General features: G+C 45.2%; 1 protein-coding gene across 2 annotated transcripts; it reads left to right on the forward strand.

Moving 5' to 3' along the window:
* Nucleotides 1-8,682: 8,682 nt before the first annotated feature.
* GPX8 (glutathione peroxidase 8 (putative)) lies at nt 8,683-16,531 on the forward strand. 2 transcript variants are annotated; one of them, XM_075541038.1, is made up of 4 exons: nt 8,691-8,841; nt 8,974-9,228; nt 9,809-10,070; nt 16,266-16,531. In XM_075541038.1, the coding sequence occupies exons 2-4, from the start codon at nt 9,025-9,027 to the stop codon at nt 16,427-16,429; spliced, it is 630 nt and encodes a 209-aa protein (XP_075397153.1). In that variant the 5' UTR covers nt 8,691-8,841; nt 8,974-9,024; the 3' UTR covers nt 16,430-16,531. The 2 variants fall into 2 exon arrangements, with proteins under 2 accessions (XP_075397154.1, XP_075397153.1); XM_075541039.1 differs by lacking the exon at nt 9,809-10,070 and having other exon boundaries at nt 8,683-9,228.
* Nucleotides 16,532-18,168: the final 1,637 nt, after the last annotated feature.

The raw sequence follows: 18,168 nt of genomic DNA on the forward strand, positions 1-18,168 counted from the left end.
CTGCTCCTCAGGAGAAAGACTGAGCCCGTGGAAAGTTACAATCTCAGTATGTGGAGGTGTGCATTTGTTATTCTTGTTAGTTGTTGTGGTTTGGTTTCAATTATTTTTCGGCATATGAAATCCAGGATTGGCAAATCTATAGAGACAGTAACTGGATGAAACGGTTCCTTCGGATGTGGGCAGGGGAGGTTGGGGAGAAATGAGGGCTAATAACGTTGGGTGCAAAATGGAAGAAAATGTTCTAAAACTGATAGTGCTGATGATTGTACAACTTCCTGATGCGATCAAACTATTGAATTGTGTAATAGGTGAACCCTATGCCAATAAAACTGTGGGGGGGGGATCTTTTCGAAGAGTTGCCCTCGTGGAAACTCACGAGGCAGTTCTCCCCTGTCCTTCGGGCCCTGGGAGTGGGCATCACTGGAGGGCAGGGCATTTGGAGTTTCCTTTGCAGGAGGGGGAGGGGAGGAGGAAATGGAAGGAGTGATTAAGCAAGCACTCCACTACTCGCTGAAAGGTGGGGGGTGGTGACCCCATCGGGCAAGTACTTCAGAAGACAGGCCTGGCGATCAGCAAGCTCTCAGCCCAGCAGTTCCACTCTGCACACACGGCAGCCACGCCCCAAGCACCACCAGTTCTGAAAAGGAAAAAAAAACAAACCTTATCCTTTATTGGTCCTGAGGGCGAAACTAGAACTGAGGAAGGGGAAGAAGCGAATCTGTATTCAACATAAAGACTTTTGAAAGCGTTCAGGCACAATTTCCCTTGGTACTTTGGATGCACCCCCTGCGGGTTAACCCCTCCTTTCGGGGCCACACGGTTTGGAGGAGTACAGATGAGCGTTTTTAATGCACTTAAAATCTGGGGGTTTCCAATGATGAAGTAAAGTTTTCCCCACGAAAAATTTCCTTTGAATAAAACCACTGAGTGCATTCCATAAATAGCGTGAGGGCTCCAGCGCTGTGTCCCGGCAAGGGGGGGGGGGCGCCGCTGCCTGGGGCTCCGGAACCTGCCAGTGGGCTGTGCCATCGCAGCGTGTCCGTGTTCTCTAAATGTGTGCTGCAGGATCGTTCTCCTGCTGAGGAAATGCCTGTCGCATACTTCTAAGTGACTCAAGTATGTATTAATAGAGAGGCAGAGGAAGATAAGAAAAACAAGACAAAGGGGGGAAAGGGGATGAATGCCTCCCCACCGAGGCCCATCAGTTTTGCCTGTTTGTCCTTGCAGTTCACGGCGTGGGGACACTAAATCGGGAGGAATTTGGAGCGCCCGCGCCAAAAAACAAATAGAAAGGAACCTGGGGAAGTTAAAAATAAGGTCAGGAAGTAACAAACTGAAACAACTGGGAAAACAGAAACAAATCTATCTAGTGACAAATGATCTGACACGCAAGCATTCCGTGGGCGGGGAAAGCCTGCACGTGCCAAGAAAGACCACGCTGCTGCCACTGCCACCGGAGGCGTCTAGAGCCAGCGGAGTCTTCAGAGGTAGCCAAGATGACCCCTTTAGGACTCGGGCATATCCTCCCAACCCCCCCTTGCTTAACCTGCGAATGAGGAGCCCAAATGTTTTCCTGTATATGAAATCTAGGACAGGTCAGGTCAAAAGCAGCTTCCTTCAGGGGAAAGACGACGGGGAAGAGTTCCACTAACGGGCGACACCTGGGGCTGCTAACTACTAGGCCTGTAGTTTGGCTCTACCAGCTTTCCAGTCTCAGAAACCCACAGAGTCCCTTCTGGCCTGTCCCATAGGGTCACGCTGCGCTAAACTCACCTTGATGAACAAGAGTGTGGTTTCCAGTCTTTAGCCTCTGAAGGTCTGTCTCCTGGCCCCATTCTTCCTGCCGGGAGACATTCCAAAGGTAGGGTCTCAATACTATTTCAAATGAATCATTTTTATGGATTCAATCCGGCCCCCAGTATTGTATGGAAGTTCTAACCCCTGGACCTGTAAACATGACCCTGTTTAGAAATAGAGGGCTTCTTTCTTGATGTTAATGAGGTCATACCAGAGTAGAATGGATCCTAAACCTAATGACTTTTGAGTTATAAAACGCAGAATAAACACAGAGACACACATGGGGAGAACACAGATGATAAGAAATTCCAAAGCATTCCAAGGAAGTCCTGGTGTTACCAGAAAGGTAGGGCTCTTCCCTAGAGCATGGGGAACAAACCTATTTGGCATACCACCTCCTTTTCAAGATAAAAAGCACTCAGCACCTCCTTTGCAATTAAAATTTTTTAGTGCTAACATGCACACCCAATGTTCACTGCAGCACTGTTTACAGTATCAAGAAGATGGAAACCGCCTAAATGCCCATCAGTAGAGGAATGAGTAAAGAAATGTTGGCACACGCACACCATGGAATACTATGCATCGCTACCAAGCAATGACTATACCACAAAGCACACATGACCTGGAGATCATTATGCTGAATGACACTAGCTGATCACAAAAGGACGAATGTTATATGAGACCACTGTTGTGAGGGGGAGAAATAGCAAACACTTTCGTACCAAAGGGAGCAGACCTTTGAGTTTGCCAAAGGGAGACCAGAGAAACAAATTCATTTACACTCATATATGTGTATAGGAAAAAGATTTCTATAAAGGGTAATTGTACATTAAGAAAACATCCCAGCCCAGTCCAGATCAAGTCCATAAGTCCGATATTAGCCCATATGTCCAATATCAATCAGGAAATTCCTTTTCAGACTCATGCAGCACATGAAATAATGCCGAATGCAGGAAGATCACAGGCCAGTGGGTGGAAAGTCTTATGGATCCAGTGGCAGTGGAACCATCTCAGCGCTGGCATGGGTCTCCATGCCGCTCCTCCAGCTCCAGGGCTCTGGCTGCCATCAGCACAGCTCCATGTGGCTTGTCAACAGGAATGTCTTGCAGGGAGTGAGAGCATTCCCCGCCTCCTGCAAGCTATTTATCTCCAGAACGCCTCCAAGTGATGTCATCACGCACTGACCTGATGGACTGGCTAAATTCCACCCCTTCACTCATAATAATCTCACATCTCATAATGAACAGATGATGTAACTATCACAGGGAGGGAGGGTAGAGCCATGCACTAAACGGTTGGTGGGTGTTGACTCAGGTGAAGCGGAAGGTGGTGATCAACAGAAGAGAGAAGGCAAATCAAGGGGCGGGGAAGGAATAAACAGAAGGGCTTAATTACTCATTTAGGCGGTGGAAAACCAAGTAACCTCTCTGAAGTGGAAAGCTCCATCTGTGTTCCCATTTAAAATAAAAAGCAAGGAACTTTTGTACTGTACCCCCATAATCCAGGATAAAGCATAGGCATCCGCTTTTACAACCCACCTGGATCTTCCAGCAACGCTAGTGGGTAGTATCACCCACTCTGGGAAACACTGCAGGAGAGAATACTCTGAATTTGAGCTTTGGGGCTCCTGACCTGTGAGAAGAGGAGCCTTGGTGGTGTAATGGGCTAGACACTGGCCTGCCGACTGCAAGATCAACAGTTCAAAACTGTCAGCCCCTCCTCAGGAGAAAGAGGCTTTTACTCCCCCGAAAGAGTTACAGTCTCAGAAGGCCACAGAGGTAGTTCGGCCCTGTCCTACAGGGTTGCTGTGAGCCAGAATCCACTCTGTGGCAGTGAGTGGGTTTTGTTTCTTTTGTTTGTTTGAAGTGTGAGAGAGTTCTGTTTTGTTACATCAGCGCTAAATAACTAAGACAATCATAAAGCCCAAACGATTTGCCGCATGTTTGAACCTCCATACCTCTGAATCTTTGAGGGCCATGCAACTCAAAACAAAACTCAAATACAACTCAAAAACAAAAGCAAGATCATTTGCCGCTATTTCCTTTAGTTGCCATTGGCAACTCCTACCACTTGGGGGCTCCAAGTGTCTTCAGCATCTTCCCTTGTTTGCTGGGGGCCCAGGTTACCTTCTCTGAGATCCAGTCATTTGTCATCTTGATTTGTTGCTGGTCCTGGCTGAGCGTTTGTGACGTTGTTCTCCATTCTTCCTCACTAAGCCCTTGGGATGATTTCCTCTACAAGTGTCTTCCCAGGAATGAAACCCCTTCACCAAAAGTACTCAAGTAATTGCACTACCATGTTTTCTTCTAAGTAAACCTATGCTTCCTATAACAGGGAAACGTTTAATGCCATTGAAGAGAAGGCTTAGGAGGTTAGGAATCCTATTCCACTGACTAGATAGGTCTACTATCTTGGATGAATTATTAACATCTTCCTGTTTCAAAGAACAATGTGAAGAAAATACCAGTAATCTAAATACTAAAGGGGGGGGCTGTGTGCTCCAAAATGAAGTCACTTATTTAGAACTAGGTTGTTTACTACTTTATCTTTCTTCCGTAATTGTTTCATGTGGGTTCTCTTGGCTCTAAAATAGACTTTAAAGTTGTGTAAAGCTAGCTGCCTCACTTACACTCTGTACCCTCTGCAGCGCCTCATTTGGGTGGGTTAACTGAATCATTGGCTGATTCCATGCTTGACCCGGTAGCTTCTCCCAAGCTTGGCCTTCACCTTGTAAATATCTTCTCTTCCTCTCCTTTAGGTAGCTTTCCTTGACCTATAGAAAGAGTGCTGGTGGCTTCTCTAGCATACTATCTCCTATGCAAATAAATGTGTAATTTTAATACACTTACAGTCTAAGAATGGAGCCCTAGTGACGGAGTGGTTACACCCTGTGCCGACTGCTCCTCGGGAGGACAGGGCATTCTACTCTCACAAGAGTTAAAGTCTCAGAAACCCCTAGGGGCAGATCTACCTAGCCCTGCAGGGTTGCTATGAGTTGGCATCCACTCGAAAAAATAATTTCCATATAGACACAACAAGGAGACAATTTTGACATACCCAGAAGGCTAAGAAATGACCTCAAAACATGCAACCAATGCCACGGAATTGTACATGTAGAAATTGATGAATTGAGATATGTTCCACTGTGTATGTTCTCAACAACAACCAAAATAAATTACAAAGGCAAAACAAAACACAGATAGAAAAAGAACCTGTCAAATGAGCAAAAGAGAGGTCTCTGAAGGACAAACTCTGCTCACCCAGCACCGACCAAAGCAGGAGTGTCCCAAGCTTGTCATGAGTGCTGGATGAATGGGCCTTACAAAAAACTGTGTCGTGTTTTTGTTGGTTGAAACTCTTAAGAATCATTAAATTAACAAATAACTGCTTGCAGCCTGAACTTAGTTAAACTTTAGTTTTCATATACAGTAAAAGTTTATGGAGACTAAGATTTCGTATGCAGTCAATTTATATACAGTCAAACCAAGCTGAACAACTGTTTGGGATTTTTGTTAGTTTCTTATTATTAGAAAATTGGAATTCTAGTTTATACAGCAATCTTTTACAAGTATGTACGGCATAATGTTGGCCTTCCCAAAAACACTCCCAGGAACCCCTGGCAGGGCAGTAATGGAAGTGTTTGGACTGCTAACCACCAGGTCAACCGTTCAAAGCTACCAGCTTCTCTGTGGCAGGAAGATGAGGACGTCTGCTCCTGGAAAGGTGTACAGTCTTGGAAATCCTCTGGAGCTGTTCTGCCCTGTGCTAGAGTGTCTCTGAGTTGGAAGAGCCTCGAGGGCAATGATAGAGAACATCAGTAGTTTGAGCCCAGTGGTCTCTCTGAGGGGGAAGCAGAGGCATCGAACTCCAGTAAATACCGCCTTGGAATCCCACAGAGGCAGTTCTAAGTCAGAATCAACTCAATGGCAGTGGGGTTGGGTTTGTTTGTTTTGTCTTGTTTTTAGTTTTGAAGTCCACTCAACAGCTTGATAGAAATGTTTGCATTTATTAAATAAAGACTTAAAACTACTGTCATAAGTTTATCAAAATAATATCAACCTCCCTTGCAGAGCAAACCACCTTGTCCTCCCATCTCAAAGTACACAATAATGGGACAAGATTCATCTCAACTCAACTCACCGCCATTGAGTCCATGGCAACTCACTACAACGTGTGTTTTATAAAGTAACTGCTGGGTTTGGGTTTGTTTAACTGCATTGTGATTTGTGAACATTTATATGAATTAACTCTTAAGACTCAAGTTCCTGAGCCATTTGCTTGGACAGCTTAAAGAGTTAAAAGAGACGTAGTTATTTTGAGAATGCTGAGGGCAATGAATGTACAAATGTGCTTTACACAATTGATGTATGTATGGATTGTAGTAAGAGTTGTATGAGCCCCTAATAAAATGACTAAAAAAAAAAGAGAGAGCGAGACCTAGTTACACAGAGGGGTCACAGGGGAGAGGTGAGTCAACCAGAGCGCAGTAAAGCATCAATGAAATACACAATATTCCTCTGGTTCCTCGAGGTTTCCTCCACACCCCACTATCATGACCCCAACCCTGCCTTTCACTGTGGGATAGACCGGAGCATGTGCACAGGTACAGACAAAAACAGGAATGGGAATAGTGATACCAGAAAGGGAGGGGAAAGTAGAAAGGAGGGGAAGAAGGGGGAACCTATCGCAAGGATGAATGCATAACCACACGCACACCCCTCTAGGGGGATGAACAACAGAAACCATGGAGAAAGGGAGACGGGTGAGTGTAAGATATGAGAGGAGCTGATACCAAGGGCTCAATAGTAAGTAAATGTCTAGAAAAGAATGATGGCAACATATGCACAAATGTTTTTGATACAATTGATCTATGGATTTTTATAAGAGTTGTGAGAGCCCCCAAAAATGTGACCTTTCAATAAAAAATAATAATAATTTTTTAAAGATACCTAATTAGTGTAGACAGAGACCTAGAGTTAGGTTGTGTAGACAGAGATCTGAAATGAAGGCCAAGGTCATCCAAAGGTAGGGAAAGAACTAAGCAGCAGGGTTTCTCAACCATCTGAATTATCTGTGGTCTTATGAGAATGCAGATTCTGATCCAGAAGCTCTGAGTGGGCCTCGGATTTGACTGCAGCCCAAGAGTCACCAGAGAATTCAAGCAACAGAGCAGGCTTAATTAGAATATAAATATGGGGACTTTGGCGGTTTAGACAGCTCAGCCACAGGACGCCAGGGTAGCATCATCACTATGACAAAGTGCTGTAAACTGTGGTGTGCATTCTTGTTCTTCACTTGAAATTATGTTTGAAAGGGAATGCTTTCTGAGTAACCATTAGTTAATTGTATCCATTCTTTTTGTTTGGTTGGTTTGGGGTTTGTTATTGTACCCATCCCTTGCAGATTTTATAGTCTAAGCTGTGGGCCTTGTTCAATGGTTCTCCCCCACCCCAACCCACTATCACATCACCCCACCATCATCCACCCCCCCACAGACACACACCAACAACAACCCACCCTACACATTGTCACCACCACCACTATCCCACTTCACACGCACTACCCATCTCCCTGCCCCCCATCCCATCCCATCCCATCCCCACCACTGCCCCACACCCTCTCCCGCTACCCCAGGTCACCCCCACTGCCACACACAGGCAAACATCACGCCGGCAGCATTGCTGGGCAGCCTCCTAAACACGGCTATGAAAGCCAGCCGTCTGGCAGTGCTAGGAAGGGCACAGGCGTGAGCTCCTTGGCTCAAGACATGTACTTCGCTAGCACCTTCCACAAACACATCGTGACACCCACGCCCAAGTGCAAGAAAGCCTCTGGAGTCAGAACTTACCACGTGTCTTCACTGGGCCAAATGAGGAGACCTGCAGTTTTAGGATCTGCAGGCTCCCTGCCTCATCCACCTGTGCCCTCCCTTTAACCGCACCACCATCAGCGGCTGCAGCCGGGCTGTCTGTGGCCTGTCACATCTCCAGGTGGAGGGCTGGTGCTTGAAGGAGACAATGCACCCAGGTGAAGAGCTTTGGGTTTTGTTCGGCCCTTTGGCAACCTTTGCCACATGAAGTCTGGGTAAAGCTTCTGCTCTTTGTGCTGTCAGTTCCTTCAACTCAGATGGCATATTTCATCCAGACATATCATAATAATAAATCCACTCGGGTTATGCATCATGTGAACAGATTCCATTTCATCTACATTCTGAACCATTGCTGAGCAGAGAACGCCCAGCCCTCTCCTGGCAGCCTACGGCTCAATGCATCCCATCAGGACCAAGCCCAATGGTAGCCAACCGGAGACCCCTTACTGAAGGGTTGTGGGGAGGAGATGAATCAGGCAGGGTGCAGGGTAACAACAATGAAATATATAACTTTCCTCTAGGTCTTAAATGCTTCCTTCCCATCACCATCATGATCCCAATTCTACCTTACAAATCTGGCTAGACCGGAGCATGTGCATAGGCACAGAGAGCAACTGGAAGCACAAGGAATCCAGGACAGAGGACTCCTCCAGGACCAGTGGGGAGAGTGGCCATGCCTGGAGTGGGGAGAGAATGTAGGGTAGAAAGGGGGAACTGGTTACAAGAATCTACGTATAGCCTCCTCCCTGGGGGAGGGACAGCAGAGAAAAGGGGGGGGGGAGTGGGGGGGGACGTCAGACAGTGTACTATATGATAAAATAATCATAATTTATGAATGCTGACGGGTTCATGAGTTAGGGGGAGTGGGGAGGGAGGGGAAAATGAGCAGCAGATATTAAGGGCCCAAGCAGAAAGCAAATGTCTTGAGAATGATGAGAGCAACAAATGTACATATGTGCTTGACACACTGGATGGATGGATGGATTTGATCAGAACTGTACGAGCCCCCAATAAAATGATTTTTTTTAAGATGCTTAGTGAGTGAGCACCCCGCAGCTTTCTCGTTACAAGAGCGCCCTCTTCTGCTGAAACATCGTCCGTGCCGGGGCTGTGCGAAAGGACTACTAAAATGAACTGGTTTTTTCGCTAGCGACCATCGCCCCGGGTGTCACAGGGTAAGGACTGGCTCTCTCCGTTTCATTCTGCAGGTTCACGCCACGTCCCTTCCACGAAGGGTCTTTCCCGTCTGGACGGTGACGTCGGTGGGCCCCGGCGCTCCGTTCAACTGAGCCGGTGTCCGGTTTCAGCTCCTCCTAGGATTCCGCCGGGATCCTGCCTGCCCGCTGGGATCGTCCAAAATGGAGCCTCTGGCCGCTTCGCCTTTAAAGTACTCGGGGCCCAAAGCGAAGGTATTTGCCGCGTTCCTCTCTATGGTTCTTTGCACCGTGTTGCTCTTTCTGCTGCAACTAAAGTTTCTGAAAACTAGAATCAACAGCTTTTATGCCTTCGAAGTGAAGGATGCAAACGGAAGGACCGTTTCTCTGGAAAAGTTTAAAGGAAAAGTAAGTGCATCTTGTGATCGTTACGCTGTCGTGCTCACCTCCCGCCTCTCGAGTTATTCCCGAACGCCATCCGGGTTGGCTAACCAGGCGTCATCTAGAAGTTAGCCTTCAAAGAACGGATGCAGCGCTTCCGTTCGTAGAACTCTGATGGTGTGCTGACTTTTGATCACCTATTCGGTTTCCTTCGAACGCTTCCCTTTTTGTGTTGAGTTACTACTTGGAGATGTTTAGACGGTGCTTGCCGTTAACTGTGTGTCTACCGAGACATTTATTAACAACAGCGTCCGTTGCATAGGCTAACAATATTTAAAAAGCACACTATCAGGGATCATAGTATTTGCTAGTGTAAAAACGCACGTTTTTGTTTTGTGTTTGTTTGTTTGTTTGTTTCGTAACACTGGCTAACCTCACACTTCAGGGTTGTGACAATGTAACAAAGCTAGCTATGTCTAAAAATATTGAAAATAACCTTCTGGGAGCTCGCAAAGTGGTTTAAGTTGTTAACTACTTGCAGGATTTTTTTTTTTTTAATCTTTTCTTTGCTTCACTTTCCGGTTGGATTTTTTTCTTTTTCCGGGAGGTTTCACTAGTTGTAAACGTGGCTAGTGACTGCCAACTCACAGCCAGAAATTACTTAGCGCTCCAGGAACTGCACAAGGAATTTGGGCCGTCCCACTTCAACGTCTTGGCTTTTCCGTGCAATCAGTTTGGAGACGCCGAGCCACGCCCAAGCAAGGAGATAGAATCTTTCGCGAGAAAGAACTACCGAGTAACCTTCCCGTTCTTCCACAAGATTAAGATCCTCGGATCTGAAGCAGAGCCCGCATTTAGATTCCTCGTTGGTAAATATCCATCTTGCCTCTCCGATATAATGTTGTCAGTTGCCTTTCGATTCCGAATGGAGCGGGGCGTCCTTTGCTGTTTCATTTGAAATGGTTCGTAAAACGTATCAAACAGCCAGAATCTCACCCCGGGAAGCCAATTTCCCAGATGTTATGCTTCCCTGAAATTAGCGTTTTCATTTGTTGGGCAGCAAGAGAAAACAAAAGAAAAAGAATATTCTCACGTGTGTTTTATTCCTAATGACTTTGGAGTTTGTTCCCCTGTCAGTGTTTTCACAAATCATCTGTCATTTCCCTAGTGTTTGGGGAAAGGCCCCTGCTCACTATTAAATCTCGGAGCCTTAGGAGTGGAGGGCTGCAAGCTGGCCGGCTAGCTGTAAGGTCAGCGGATCGAAGCCACCTGCTGATGCAGCAGAGACATGAGGCTGTCTATTCCCATAAAAAGTGCACGTTGCGGACCCCTGCAGGGCGTGGGCAGGTCTGTGCTGCCCTGTGGGGTCTCAGTTAGTGAGAATCGATCCCCTGGCAGAGAGTATGATTACATTTGTATACTGCTCATGAGAATCATTGAAAATGACTAAATTTACCTTTGTACTAATTTTCTGTTAGCTTGCAGTCTCAGAAGCACACAGGGGTATGTCTACTTTGCCCTACAAGGTCACCGTGAGTCAGAAATCACTGCATGGCAGTGAGTTTGGTTTGATCTGAATCAAGGAGAAAGAATATCTAGGCTTACCAGGTTTTTTCTACATTCTAAACAGAATAGCACTCAATTTTTTGTGGACATAAGGTTAGTGTTAAGCTAACTACAGGCACCAAGGTAGATTTCCCAAGGTTGGCAAAAGACAAACAAATCTACCTTGGAAGAAGTAAGACCGGAGGCAGGGAGAGCAAGACTTCATCTCACGTAGTTTGGATGTGTTGCCAGGAGAGACTGGTCCCTGGAGAAGGACGTCAAACTTGGTAAAGTGGAGGGGCAGCGAAAAAAAGGAAGATGGACTGACACAGAGGCTGCAGCCATGGGCTCAGGCATAGGAACAATTGTGAGGATGGCGCAGGACCGCCCTGTCCGACGTCTCCCTTCACCCACTTTTCTGTTGTCCGTCCCCCAGGGAGGAGGTCACATGCAGATCCTTGTCATCGGTTCCCCCTTTCCAACCCACCCTCCTACCCTCCCAGTATCACCACTTACACCACTGGTCCTTAAGGGATCATCCTGTGTTTTCCTATGTTTCCAGTTCCTATCTGTGCCAGTGTCCATCCTCTGGTCTAGCCAGACTTGCAAAGTAGAATTGGGATCATGATAGTGGGCCGGGGGGGGGGGGGGGGATAGGAGGGGGGGGGAGAGTGAGGAAGCATTAGGAACTAGAGGAAAGTTGTATTTTTCATCGTGGCTACATCACACCCTGACTGGCTGCACTCCCCCCTCAATCACTATGGTAAGATTTTTTGTTCTGATGATGCCTGATACCTGATCCCTTCAACATCTTGTGATCGCACAGGCTGGTGTGCTTCTTCCATGTGGGCTTTGTTGCTTCTGAGTTAGATGGCTGCTTGTTTACCTTCAAGCCTTTAAGACCCCCAGATGCTATACCTTTTGATAGCTGGACACCATCAGCTTTCTTCGCCACACAAGATAAATCCTTAACAACTTCAATGTTTTCTCCATTTATCATGATGTTGCCTATTGGTCCAGTTGTGAAGATTTTTGTTTCCTCTACGTTGTTGTAATCGTACTGAAGGTTGCAAACCTTGATCTTCACCAACAATTGCTTCAAGTCCTCTTTTTGGCAAGTAAGGTTATGTCATCTGCATATCAAAGGTTATTAATAAGCCTTCCTCCAATCCTCATGCCATGTGGATTCTTCTTCATATAGTCCAGCTTCTCTGATTAAATAGGTATGGTGAGCATATACAACCCTGATGCACACCATTCTTGATGTTAAAGCATGCAGTATTCCCTTTTTCTGTTTGTACAACTGCCTCCTGAGCATCAGTTAGTGTTCTGGAATTTCTGTTCTTCTCAGGGCTATCCATAGTTTGCTATGATCCACACAGCCAAATGCCTGTGTGTAGCTAATAAAACACAACTAAACATCTTTCTGGTATTCCCTGCTTCAAGTCCAGATCCATCTGACATCAGCAATGACATCCTGTGTTCCATATCCTATTCTGAATCTTGCCTGAATTCTGGAAGCTCATGGTCAATGTACTGCTGCAACCATTGTTGGGTGATCTTCAGCAAAAATTGTACTTCCATGTGATGTGAATGATTTGCACATTCTGTTGGGTCACCTTGATTTGAATTACCCACTTCAAAGAATGGATCTCTCCCATTCAGTTGGACAAGAAAATGTCTTCCAATTTTTTTGGCGTATGTGAGTAAGAGCTTCCAGTACTTCATAAGCTTGTTGAAATGTTTCAGTTGTTATTCCATCACGTCCCGGAGCCTTGTTTTTGGCTTATGCCTTCAGTGAAGTTTGAACTTCTTCCTCAGTGCCATTGGTTCTTTATTATATTGTACCTCCTGAAATGTTTGATTGTCGATTATTTTTAGTGTCCTGGCTCTGCGTAGTCTTTCCATCCTCTCTGGATGCTTCCTACATCATTCAATATTTTGCCCAGAGACTCTTCCAGTGTTCAGCTTGAGGCTTGAAGTTTTTCTTCAGTTCTTTCTGAATATGCTGAGTGAAGTCTTCCCTTTTGGATTTCTAACCCTAGGTCTTTGCACATTTCATTATAATATACTTTGTCTTCTCAAGCTTACCTTTGAAATTTTATGCTCAGCTCTTTTGCTTCATCCTTTCTTCCATTTATCTCAATTATTCTATAATTAAGACCAAGCTTCGAACTCTCTTCTGACATCCACTTTGATCTTGCCTTTCTTTCCTGTCTTTTTCATGCCCCTTTGCTTTCTCCAGAGGGATAGCCTCCCACAGCTCATTAAGTCTTCTGACGGTGTTCAAAGCAACAACTCTGTCTTTGAGATGTCCTTGAGATTCAGGTGGGATGTTCTCAAGGTTGTATTTTGGCTCTTGTGGGGTTTGTTTTTATTTTCTTCAGCTTCAACTAGAACTTACATATGAGTGATTGGTGGTCTGTCCCAAAGTAAGCCGTGGCCTCCTTTTGCCTGTGGTTAATTTGAAAGGATTAAGAGTGAAGGGGTGGAGTTTAGCCTGTCAATCAGGTCGAAGCTTGATGACCTCATTTGGAGGTGCTAAGGAGAGAAATAGCTCGCTGGAAGTGGGACACATATTCACTCCCTGGGAGACATTGCCGCTGACAAGACACATGGAACTACCCTAGTGCCCAGAGCCAAAGGAGCCATGTGGAGAGACCCCCCTGCCAACGATGAGATGCTTCCACCGCTACTGGATCCATAAGACTTCCCACCCCAACCACTGGTCTGTGATCTTCCTGCATTTGGCATCATTGCATGTGTTTCATGAGTCTGAAGAGGACTTTAGAGATTGGTATCGGACATATGAGCTAATATCGGACTGATGGACTTGATCTGGACTGGGATGCTTTCTCAATATTCAATTGCTCTTATAGATAAAGCTCTAACTTATAGACATATGAGTCTCCCTGGATTTGTTTTTCTATCCTGCCCTAACACAACCTGATATTCACCTTCTCCATTGTCTTGTCTCACAGATGTAGTCAATCTGATTTCTGTGCATGTCATGTGGAAAAGTCCACATGTGGTCACTGTTTGTGTTGAAGAACAAAAGGTACTGGCAGTGAAGATTCCTGTCAGTCAATCCCCAGCTTCCTTTCTCTCACCAAAGCCATACATGCCAGCCACAGCTCCTTCCTCTGTTTCCAGCTGGTGCATTCCAGGCCCCAGTCTCATCACTGCATCTTGGTTGCATGCTTCATCAATTTCAGACTAAGGAAATGGTAGAATTCTTCAATGTCTTCACCATTCGCTTTAGTGGTTGGTGCATACGTTTGAATAATCACTGGATCAACTGATTTCCTTGTCTTTGTGTAGATACGGTCCTATCACAGACCACAGTGTACTTCCAGGTAGATCTTGAAATGTCCTTTTCTTGAAGATGAATGTGACACCGTTCCTATTGAATTTCTTATTCCTAAACCATTTGATCGTCTGTTTCAAAATGGCCAACCCTAAGTCATGTATGCTCACTAGCACCTAGAACTTCAATTTTATAGGTTCCATTTCCAAGATTCATACTTCGTACGCTGCACGTTAACAGCTGTGTGTTCATTCTGAGTCATGCCCCATCGTGGAGGGGCGCATGGAGGCCCCAAACGCTTTATTCCATCCCTGTCCTTGCGGCCGCCTCTACATTGAGGAGGCAGGTCTTCCTCAGCCCTACACTGAGTGCCTTTCGACTCGAGGGGCTTGTCTTCTGGCCTTGTCACGGCCCGTGTTCGCTGTTCTTGAGGTGGTCAGTGTCTGGTGAGATTCTGTGCTGCTCATCAGGTTTTCAGTCGCTAATCACTAAGAAGTCGACAGCCTAATCCTTCTTTATAGTGTCTTCTTAGTCTGGACGCTCTGCTGAAACCTGTGTTCACTCCGGGTGACGCTGCTGGCACTTGAAATACCAGGGACATCGCTTCCAGCATCACAGTAGCACACAAGCCACCACAGTAGGACAGACAGACAGACAAAGAGTGAGTCTGGTCCGTGGGCTTCCCCTTTTTCACTGCCCTTCTATTCTACTGTCCTTTCCCAGGAACTGGTCTCTCCTGAGAACAAGGCAAAAGTGTTGAAGATGAAGTTTCATCATCCTCTGTTCTAAGGGCTGTACTTCTTCCAAGACGTTTGTTTATTCTCCTGGCTGCCCATGGTCACACATGTACATATTTTAAAATATAGATTCTGATCCACCATATCTGAGGTGGAAATGCAAATTCTCAGCATGAAGTGGTTCAGAATCCTGGTTTAAAGACATGAGCTAAAGGCCTCTTATCTTACTCTGATGATACTTTCAGCCCGTTTTCACTACAGATAATCTGAGTTTTGACAAAAATAAATGAATAACCATAGTCAGGCAGTCATGGTTCCAGTCCAACCAGATAATGATGCTTGCTCAGTAATAGTTCCTAAAACTATAAGAACCTCCTAGAAATATTCGTTTTCATCTCTAGAGCAAGCCAATATGCCACACCTAACACCATGAAAGAGTAGCACAGCAATGATGCTTCTGGTGTTTCAAAGAAGAAAGCCAGCATGTGTGCTCTTGAATTCCTAAGCACTTCTGCTCTGTCACTGAGAAAAACAAAAAACAGATGACAGTTTAACAGAGAATCCAGAATAGATAAACCCCTCAGGGCCAACAAGGAGGGTAGAGATGCCAGGAGGATTAGGGGAGGGTGGGGGAGAAAGGGGGACTCAATCACAAGGATCAATCTAGAACCCCCTCCCAGGGGGACGAATAATGGAAATGTGGGTGAGGGGCAACAGAGGATGATGTAAGATATGGAAATAATAATCTATAACTTATAAAGGGTTCATGAGGGAGGGCTGGTATGGGAGGGAGGGAGAAGAAATGGGGAGCTGATATCAGGGGCTTAAGTGGGAAGAGAATGCTTTGAAGATGGTGGCATCTGTGCAAATATGCTTGACACACTGGAGGAATGTGTGGATTGTGATAAGAGATATAAGAGCCCCCAGTAAAAGTATTTTTTTAAAAATGACAGTTTAAAATTCTTTACAGTTTTTAGCTATGTAATATGTATGTAACAATCTGAAGAACATTAATACATTTCATGTGAAAAGTAAACCTTATGTTTGTATTGTCACATAATATGAAAACGTCAATATAGTTCATGTGAAAAGTAATCTACGCATTTCTGTTACCAAGGATTATTTAGAGCATCATTTTATGGAAAAATAATTTTAAGAAACTGAAAATAATTCTGAGCTGGTTACCCGGTAGATTTGTTGTTATTGTCAAGGTCAAGGAGTTCAAAGTAAACTGCTGCGCTCAGGTTCATAGTTTTAGCTCACTCACATCATCAGTGGGGCTACCCACCATATCAGCATCTGCTTATCCAAAGCTGGGTTTGACCACTGGGTGTGGGTGTTTCATTTTGGTATTTGACATTTTGACAGTCCTAGAACCAGACACTGATGCTGTTGTTCATGCAAATACTAATGGAAATGAAAGTCTGGACAGAGAATGAAAGGCCCGCTCATGAGATTATGTTCTGACATTTCAGATTCTTCAAAAAAGGAACCAAAGTGGAATTTTTGGAAGTATCTGGTCAACCCTGAGGGTCAAGTTGTGAAGTACTGGAGGCCAGAGGAACCCAATGAAGCCATCAGGCCTGACATAGCAACTCTGATTAGACATATGATTATAAAAAAGAAAGAGGATCTATGAAAAAGACCTGGAACCATTCTAATGCAGTAGCCAACAGGAATGTCGCCACGAGGCCTTGGTCCCATTTGAAGCGCTCTGACAATTAAATACAGCACTGAGGAATGCTTGTGTTGTTGTGGTTGTTGTTGATATCTTGCTCTAACCGGTGCTCAGGAATGTCCCTAAGATATAGATGTTTCCCAAAGCAAAAGGGGAATGTGGACAAAAATCCCAAATTAAGTATGTTTAAATAATCCACCCGCTCGCTCAACTCAGCAAACACAGTCACCTGTGGATTTCACTGTCCTACTGCTCAGTTTACCATTTTCTAGAATTGCACGTGATGGCGACGCTAACAGACGAGGTCACCGTTTGGATTCAGAAACAGTTCACATGGCAGAATTTTTCAACACAAAATACAGGGAAAAATACAACATATATATACAAATTAAAATCCTTACATTGTTTGGTTTCACATGCAGAGTTTTTTTTTAAACGTTTTATTAGGGGCTCATACAACTCTTATCACAGTCCATACATATACATACATCAATTGTATAAAGCACATCTGTACATTCTTTGCCCTAATCATTTTCTTTTCTTTCTTTTTTTTCCCCTTTTCTTTTTTTACATTTTATTAGGGACTCATACAACTCTTATCACAATCCACACATATACATACATCAATTGTATAAAGCACATCCATACATTCCCTGCCCCAATCATTCTCAAAGCATTTGCTCTCCACTTAAGCCCTTTGCATCAGGTCCTCTTTTTTTTTCCCCTCCCTCCCCGCTCCCCCCTCCCTCATGTGCCCTTGGTAATTTATACATTGTTATTTTGTCATATCTTGCTCTATCCGGAGTCTCCCTTCCCCCCCTTCTCTGCCGTCCCTCTCCCAGGGGGGAGGTCACATGTGGATCCCTGTAATCAGTTCCCCCTTTCCAACCCACTCACCCTCCACTCTCCCAGCATCGCCCCTCACACCCTTCGTCCTGAAGGTATCATCCACCCTGGATTCCCTGTGCCTCCAGCCCCCATATGCACCAGTGTACAACCTCTGCCCTATCCAGCCCTGCAAGGTAGAATTCGGATCATGGTAGTTGGGGGGAGGAAGCATCCAGGATCTGGGGGAAAGCTGTGCTCTCCATCGGTACTACCTTGCACCCTGACTGATCCATCTCCTCTCCTAAACCCCTCTATGAGGGGATCTCCATTGGCCGACACTTGGGCCTTGGGTCTCCACTCTGCACTTCCCCCTTCATTCAATGTGGTATATATATATATATACACACACACATACACACATTTTTTTTTTTGCATGATGCCTTATACCTGGTCCCTTTGGCACCTCGTGATCGCACTGGCTGGTGTGCTTCTCCCATGTGGGCTTTTTTGCTTCTGAGCTAGATGGCCGCTTGTTTATCTTCAAGCCTTTAAGACCCCAGACACTATATCTTTTGATAGCCGGGCACCATCAGCTTTCATCGCCACATTTGCTTATGCACCCATTTGTCTCACATGCAGAGTTTTGTTTGGTGGGTTGTTGTTGTTTTTGTGGTGGTGGTGGTGGTGGTGGTTTTTAAGGGGGGGAGAGGGTTGTACTACAGTTTTCCTGGTACATTTTACTACATTTGGCCAAATCACTTTTTTTTAATCATTTTATTGGGGGCTCAGACAACTCTTATCACAATCTATCCATCCATTGTGTCAAGCATATTTGTACATTTGTTGCCCTCATCATTCTCAAAACATTTGCT

The sequence above is a fragment of the Tenrec ecaudatus genome, chromosome 2, assembly GCF_050624435.1.
Source record: "Tenrec ecaudatus isolate mTenEca1 chromosome 2, mTenEca1.hap1, whole genome shotgun sequence".
Classification (NCBI taxonomy): domain Eukaryota; kingdom Metazoa; phylum Chordata; class Mammalia; order Afrosoricida; family Tenrecidae; genus Tenrec; species Tenrec ecaudatus.